Below are 8600 nucleotides of genomic sequence, written 5' to 3'. Positions count from 1 at the left end.
ATCTTCAGAATTTCAAACTTTCCAGAACAAGAGAGTTGTATTAAAAACAAATAAGAAAAGAATGGAAAACAGTTAGTTCTTATGGGAAAATACCCCCACAAGCCCAGCAATATAGTTAAATTTGCCCACCTAGTCATTTGAAAAATAGTCAGTGATCATTGTTTCCATCCTGTGTTTTGTATCCTACAAATATTTGTCCACCTACAACCACTGGCTAGATCCCCCCAGGGGGGCTGCAGCCACCATCCAGAAAAGATCAAAATGGTTAGAGGGTTGTCATCAACTAGCAGGGACACAAGTGCCAAAGCCCTGTAAATAAAAGAAGTTTAGCAATTATTATGGGGCTGCAGGGACGGTGGTGGTGGATGGGCAGCGGTAGGACACCTGGAAAAGCATGCCTTTTTAGAGAAAACTGCTGGCGCTTAGGTTTGAAAGGAAAACGGGGGTGGGGGGTGGGGGGTGGGGAGGGGGTAGAGCTGCTTAAGGCTGACCTCCCTAGAGAAACCGAATCAGCAGTCTGGATGTCTGCAAGGACACTGTATTTCAAGTGGCTTCTCTTTGCCCAGGTGATCTTCCTGTCTGGTGTTTTAGTCAGCCACTGATGCCAAATTCTGCAATTCAGCGTGCATCCAAAAAAATACCTGCCTGTTGTGATTGTTGCCCGGTGGGCAATATACACAAAACCAGTATCATAAGACTTTGGCCCGCTCCCAAGCCAGGTGGCGAGGAATTGAGGGAGGCAACTGATTCCGGGAACAGGCATCTCTGGGCCTTGCGCGCAGGACCATGAGGGCGTTGGGGGCGCTGGTGAGGAGCTGGATTGGGAGAAGGAGGTAGAGGTTGGAGTGGTGAGTCTGGGAGGGGCTCCAGAAGGTGGAAATCTAGGTTGTAGCCCTGATAAGGAGAGCATGTCTCTGGACTAGGGTTGGAGGCCCGAGGTGAGGGCTCTGGGACTAGGCCCAACATGTCGGGGTCAGATGCCCTTCTTGCAGGGGAGCGGAGCCCAGCGACTGAGCCGGCTGCAGCTTCCATTCCAGGCGGCAGGAACTCGGCGTCCACATCCTCCTCGTAAACCTCTTCTTGTGCGGCGATCTCTGGGACAGATCCGTAGAAGAATCCCTGCTCGAGGGCGATATACTCCCCGGGAGCGCTCAGAAGAGCTCCCTGTTCCAGGCCGAGAGATGAGTGGCCTTGTCCTCCCAAGCATTCAGTTACGGAGGCCAGGAGGGTTTCGGGGACCACCATAACGGTGTGATCTCTGAGAGATACTCGCTGCACAGACGTAGCCTCGGGCTCCAGCACCAGGTCAACGTCGTCTAGGGGCAGGTATAAGGCACAGTCGGCATCCAGAACCACTACAGAGGTGCGCGCGTCCGCGGCCCGGGGCCTGGTCAGGTTGTCCGGGCTGGACGCTGCCTCAGACTCGGGGTCCGAGGGCTCGTTGGTTCGGCGGCGCTTGGCAGGGCCGGGTCCCTCGGCCTGAGGTCCCCACCGGTCCACAGAGTAGGCGCTGGGGCTGCGGGGCCGGCTGCCCATTACCTCTATGGCGCAGCGGGTCCGGGGCCTGGCAGAGGGCGAGGTGCAGTCGGTCGTGCAGGCAGTGACAGGTGGGCCGACAGGTGAGACCGACCGGGGCATTGGGGCTCAGGACCTCGGGACGCGGGACAAATATTCGGAGATCCTGCGGCGCCTGTAGGGAGTTCTGCAGTCCTGGCTTCTAGGGTGGCTACTGGGTTCCGCCTTGGGTGTTGGAATCTTCAGCTCCTCACGCGGACCGGTTTGCGCAGGATTGGGCTAAACATGTAAGTGACGCGAGAGGAACGGCAGTCGCAAAGCAGCCTCACGCCAAGCTCCGCCCCCTCCGAGGCTCCGCTTGTAACTAGGTAGTTACAAGTGGAGGTAACTGAATTGGGGAATAGCCCGGGCTGTGGTGGATGGGTCACTGAGAGAAATACTTTTATAGGCCTCAAGGGGGCGGAGTAGTGGTGCCTCTCTAGGGCTAGGTTTCCGGGGTCAAGTTCTTGGCTTTCCTGGAGTTGACCTGATATGCGGAAAACCTTCACCGGAAAATGGATTAAAGTTTAAGTCCGCGCGTGGAACGCTGCACCAAGATCCTGACATGTAGTTCCGTCATCCCCTGAGACCTCGCCCTGGAAGTGACCTTTTAGCTTCCTTTGGTCTTGTAATAGGGTGAGTTAAGCCTCAATTTGTGTAAGTTGTCAATAACTGTCAGGTCCTTCCAGCGGTGTTGTGAAGGGAAAGCCACGTTAGAATTGAGCCTTAATAGCAGCCGCTGCATGATCAACTTGTATATCAATCAGTTTAGCAGGATGGTCATTGTTACACTCCCATCAAACGAACTAAGAGTTTACTTTCTCTAATTTGACTTAAACTACACCAGAGGGGTGTTATCTGTTGTAGCCCAGTTTACTGATAATGAAAACGTCATGGTGAAAGAGGAACCAGTTTACTCAGGAGCCCAGAACCAGCAGAGCTGGGTCTGAGTATCAGGCTCCTCTGAAGATGACGCAGCAGCGGCGCCTTTGATCTGAGGGTCAGTGTGCAGGCGCAGCTGCCCTGCCAATCCAGGGAACCAAGGAAGGTGTGGCTCAACTGCTCTTCCAGGATTAGTGAGAGAAAACCCCCAACACTGATTTTGGAATAGGTACTACTGGCCAGTGGTTGTAGAGCACAGTGAAATATTTTCTACCACAGTTGTCCTTTAAACACGCCATTGCTCACTTTGTCCGTTTTTACGAAGTAGCGTAGTATCTACTCATTTTTAGGGCTTCATAGCGTTGCTTTCTACCGAATTACATTTCAATCAGGAATCTCTGGATGGGCAGTGAACCTCGTGGTCTGTGACTTGGCAGGCACTGGTATTCTCTGGCCAATGGGTGTAAAATGCACATTCTTTACTGGATGTCGGAACCACTGATCAGAATTCCTGGCCATGGGATTCTTGTAATCCCCTCCAGAATGATTCTGTTTTATGCCAAGTTGAAGATCATAGAACTTGTTTTCATCCACATTTGAGGGGTTCAGGTACAAGGGTGCTTTGCATCTGAGTTCAGAGCTCTGCTGGTTGGTGACAAAGTCATGAAGGGAACTCAGACTTCCTGGACCAGGATTAAGGGTTTTTCCCTGCATGCCTGGCCCGCATCTGCTCTTACGTCTGGATTTCCGGTGTTTCTGTCTATGAACCAAGAAATTCCCCTGTGGTAGTGACTTAGGTCTGGATCCTGGCTAGAGGAACACACACTGCCTATACACCAGCATTGGAGGGCCCTCCTGAGGTCCCATGGTGTAAAATTGGATGCCGCTGGCACCTACCTCTATAGTCCCAAGTGTTGGGAACAGTTACTGTGCTCCTGTTGTTTGGACAGAGAGTGGGTTGGGAAGATGGGAGAGGGAGGAGGGGGAGCTTCCAGGAAACTTCTGCTTTGGCCCTGGGGAATTCTGTAGGTGATCCTTGAACATCCTATGGTCAGGGAATAATGGGAACACCATTCAGGAGAGCGAATGTGGACGTGCCATGTTGTAAGGGACAGATGGAGAAGTGCAAAGCTGACCTGGACACAGGGTGGGGCTCGTGGCTCCGGGCATAACCAGTGTTGGGGATCTGAACACAAAGGTGTCTGTCCTTGTCTGCTGCTCTCCAGACCTCAGCAGTTTTACCTCCGGCTCATCATTGTCCTGGGTCCTGTGAATCCTCGCTGTGAGCTCCCCTTCCAATGGAATGTAGTCCTGTCCCAAGACAAAGGCAGTTAGCAGGGGTCCGACCATAGATGCACCTGATTTCCTCTCCTGGTCAGCCCCTTTCTAATTGGGTGGTCATGGGCAAGTCATTTCACCTTCTCTAATCTCAGTTTCCTTACAGGTGAAATAAAGAGAAAGCCATCTATTATGCAGGGAAGTTGAGAGATAATGTATGTAAAATGTCCTTGGAATATACTAAGTGCTTAGTAAATAGTAGCTGTCCAGTTGTTATTATGTTTATAATCTGTCTTTCCCACTTGACAGCTGTCAGCTCTGTCCTCAGCATCTTGAACAGTGCCTGGCGTGTAGCTGGGGTTCAGTGAATGGTAAACAATATCCCCCTCCTCCTCCTCATCATCCTGAAAGGGAATCTGATCTGTTAGAAAGTTCTCTTCCAGGTGATTTCATCATATAACTTTTATATAATTCGGGAATGGCTTGCTGGGCACTAGATCAGATAGCTTTCATCCTGCCTTATTTTTCTTTACTCTGAGATGCCCATAGATTGTCGGGGTGGATTATCAGTCCCACTCCTTGGGCTTTCTTGGTGTCAGTCGGTAATTCCTAATCAATCAGCAGGAACTGCTTGAACCACTGTAGGGGAGGAATTAGCAAGTCAGTGTCTGGTTCTGGGCAGGGTAAAAGATGGCTGTAGATGGGTCTCTGGGAGAAGAAAGCTGAGGGAACTTGGGGACAGGAAGCTAGGCACAAGATGGACATGGCTCAGTGGGACTCAGGAGTTTTCTCCACATTGGGCATCTGGGCACTATGAATTATGAATCCTTTGTTGCTTCATTTGAGACTCTGAGGCCCAGGTCCAGAGCTCCAGCCCAAGAGTGCTCTTGACATTGGCTCTAATGAGGGCCATTCTGTTACCCCCTAGAATGCATAACTAGCTTTAAGAAATTTCTAATTATTTTAATTCACATTAGTAATAATATCTGAATACATTTTAAAGAACATCTAAACAGCATAGTTGAAGCTGTAGTCTCCCTTCCACTCCCCAGCAACTCCCAATTCAGGGTTGATATGGCAAGTTCCTTTTCTATGTATTTACATGCATAACACATGGGATTTGTTTTCTTCCTGGAATGGCAAAGTATTGTGAGTATTTTTCTGCAGTGTTGCTTATTGCTGTCTGGTACTGTCATCCGCAAAGTACATTATCTCACCCAGCTTTCATTCAAGAGGTCTTTTCCAACATGCAATACTGGCTTCTATAGGAAAATGTTGTATAAGCAAAGGCAACTTCAAATATCTCTCGTACAGCAACACCTCAGTGTTTGCCTGAAGCAGAGTGATGGTAGTGGCCCACTCACTTTCTGCTTACCTTACAGCAATTCAGGTAATTCTGGTAGATTATGCTGTGCTTTCTTTACTTCCTGAAAAAATTACTGAGGTGTGAATGGCATTGTATTACTGGTGCTATTCCAATGCTTAGAACTGATGACGGCATATGTGGTTACAAATCATTAATCCCTTACTATTTTAGGAATGACAAAACTGTCATTAAAGAAGTTATTTAGAATTTTAACAGGTAAGGCTGAAGCTGAAGCTAAATAGCAGTTTGTTTTTTCCACCAAATACTTCAGCTTCTCTTATTGTAAGTGAAAGCCAATTATTTCTGTATATTAATTTTTTTAACATTTTTATTGATTTATAATCATTTTATAATGTTGTGTCAAATTCCAGTGTTCAGCACAATTTTTCAGTTATTCATGGACATATACACACTCATTGTCACATTTTTTTCTCTGTGAGTTATCATAACATTTTGTGTATATTTCCCTGTGCTATACAGTGTAGTCTATTCTACAATTTTGAAATCCCAGTCTATCCCTTCCCACCCTCCGCCCCCCTGGTAACCACAAGTCTGTATTCTCTGTCTATGAGTCTATTTCTGTCCTTTATTTACACTTTGTTTTTGTTTGTTTGTTTGTTTGTTTTTGTTTTTGTTTTTTAGATTCCACATATGAGCGATCTCATATGGTATTTTTCTTTCTCTTTCTGGCTTACTTCACTTAGAATGACATTCTCCAGGAGCACCCATGTTGCTGCAAATGGCATTATGTTGTCGGTTTTTATGGCTGAATAGTATTCCATTGTATAAATATACCACCTCTTCTTTATCCAGTCACCTGTTGATGGACATTTAGGCTGTTTCCATGTTTTGGCTATTGTAAATAGTGCTGCTATGAACATTGGGGTGCAGGTGTCATCCTGAAGTAGATTTCCTTCTGGATACAAGCCCAGGAGTGGGATTCCTGGGTCATATGGTAAGTCTATTCCTAGTCTTTTGAGGAATCTCCACACTGTTTTCCATAGTGGCTGCACCAAACTGCATTCCCACCAGCAGTGTAGGAGGGTTCCCCTTTCTCCACAGCCTCTCCAGCATTTGTCATTTGTGGATTTTTGAATGACGGCCATTCTGACTGGTGTGAGGTGATACCTCATTGTAGTTTTGTTTCTGTATATTAATTTTGTATTCAGCTTTCTTATGGAATTCTCCTTACTTTTTGGGTTTATAATCATATGATCTGTAAGTGGCCTTATTTTCTCTCCTTTCAAAATTTTAAACATCTGTTCTTTTCTTGTTTAGTTTTGTTGGCTAGTGTCACCAGTACGATGTCAAATACTAGTCAGAAAGTGGCATGTTTTTCTTGTTCTAGACTTTGGTTGTACTCCTGCTAGTGTCTACCTATTAAACCTGTTACCGGCTGTTACTCAGAAATAGATGTATTGTCAAAGAAGTATCAATGTTTTTAAAATTTTTAATAGTATAAATTTAAATCTATTTTTTAAGGTATAACATAAATACTGAAAAATGCATGATCCATAAATGCCAAGCTCAAAGAATTTTTACAAAATGAATACCCGTGTAACCCCCTCTCAAGACAAGGAGAATGTGACCAGCTTCCCAGAACTCCTCAAGCAACCTCCCATTCACTCTACCTACCGTGCTTCTCAACGATCATTTCTGTCCTGCCTTCTAACATCATCAGTTACTGCTTGCTGTCCTTTATATAACTGAAATAATTCACTTTCATCTTTGTGTTTAGTGTTTGTTTGTTGTGGTGTGTAGCTGTCATTTGTTCATTTTCACTTCTGTAAAAATTCCATTGTAAGGATATACTATTATTTATTCTATTGTTGATAGGCATTTTCTGTTTTTAGTTTTGGGCTGTTACAAATGGCTGCTACAAACAGTCTTGCACGTGACTTCCGTTGCACTTGGGCCCACATTTCTGTTGACTGAATATCTAGGAATAGAATTGCTTTATCATAATATATTTGTACATTCAACTTTATCAAATAGTTTCCCAAAGTGATTGCATCAATTTACATACACACCAACAGCATTTGAGCACTCTCTTTGCTCTACACATCCTTACTGACACATTATTCTAGCCATTGAAGGGATATGCGTATCTCATAAAGTTTTATATAATGAGGTGGATCACCTTATTGTATGTTTATTGGCCATTTCTATACACTCTATTCTAAATGCCTATTCAAGTCTCTTGCCATTTTTCTATTGGGTGGTTGGTCTTTGTTTACAGCATTAGTTTGGAGAAGTTCTTTGTGCGTTCCGGTTTTGAGTTCTTTGTTTTTTGTTTTTTGTTTTTAAAGTTTGTATTGAAGTATAGTTCATTTATAATGTTGTATTATTTTCAGGTATATAGCAAAGTGATTCAGTTATATATATACATATTCTTTTGCAGATTCTTTTCCATTATAGGTTATTATAAGATACTGAATATAGTTCCCTGTGCTATACAATAGCTCCTTGTGGTTTGTCTGTTTTTTATATAGTAGTGTGTATCTATTAAACTCAAACCCCTAATTTGTCCCTCCCCTCCACCCCTTTGCCCTTTGGTAACTGTAGTTTGTTTTCTCTGTTCTGTGAGTCTTAAATAAACTCAGTTTGTAAATAAGTTCTTTTGTATCTTTTTTTTAGATTCTACGTATAAGTGATATTATATATTTGTCTTTCTCTGTCTGACTTATTTCACTTAATATGATGATCTCTAAATCCATCCATATTGCTGCAAATGGCATTATTTCATTTGTTTTTATGCCTGAGAAATATTCCATTGTGTATATATGCTACATCTTCTTTATCCATTCATCTGTCAATGGATATTTAGTTTGCTTCCATGTCTTGGCTATTGTAAATAGTGCTGCTGTGAACATTGGGGTGCATGTATCTTTTCCAGTTAGATATATGCCCAGGAGTGGGATTGCTAGATCAAACGGTAACTGTGTTTTTAGTTCTTTAAGGAACCTCCATACTGTTTTCCATAGTGCCTGCACCATTTTACATTTCCACCTATGTATGAGAGTTCCCTTTCCTCCACACCTCTTCAGCATTTATTATTTGTAGACTTTGATAATTGCCATTCTGACAGGTGTGAGGTGACACCTCATTGTAGTTTTGATTTGCATTTCTCTGATAATTAGCAATGTTGAGTATCTTTTCATATGCCTGTTGGCCATCTGTATGTCTTCTTTAGAGAAAAGCTATTTAGGTCTTCTGCTCATTTTTTGACTTTTTGTTTTGGATGTTGAGTTATATGAGCTGTTTGTATATTTTGGAAATTAATCGCTTGTCAGTTATATTGTTTGCAAATATTTTCTCCCACTCTGTAGTTTTTTTCATTTTGTTTATATAGTTTCTTTTGCTGTGCAAAAGCTTTTAAAGTTTATTAGGTCCCATTTGTTTATTTTGGTTTTATTTCATTTGTCTAGGGAGACTGAGCTAAGAACATATTGCTATGATTTATGTCAGAGAATGCTTTGCCTGTGTTCTATTCTAGGAGTTTTATGATCTCATGTCTTAT

The 8600-nt window shown here is 43.9% G+C and overlaps 1 protein-coding gene across 1 annotated transcript; it reads right to left on the bottom strand.

The window, feature by feature from the left end:
* Positions 1 to 618: 618 nt before the first annotated feature.
* LOC102504425 (proline-rich protein 23C-like) lies at positions 619 to 1810 on the bottom strand. Its single transcript, XM_032484255.1, has one exon. It carries the CDS (start codon positions 1636 to 1638, stop codon positions 619 to 621), a length of 1020 nt encoding a protein of 339 aa, XP_032340146.1. The 5' UTR covers positions 1639 to 1810.
* Between the last annotated feature and the right edge of the window lie 6790 nt (positions 1811 to 8600).

Source organism: Camelus ferus, chromosome 1, assembly GCF_009834535.1.
Source record: "Camelus ferus isolate YT-003-E chromosome 1, BCGSAC_Cfer_1.0, whole genome shotgun sequence".
Taxonomy (NCBI): domain Eukaryota; kingdom Metazoa; phylum Chordata; class Mammalia; order Artiodactyla; family Camelidae; genus Camelus; species Camelus ferus.
Note: the sequence above shows the minus strand (reverse complement) of the source record. Positions and strands in the feature narration are given on the sequence as shown.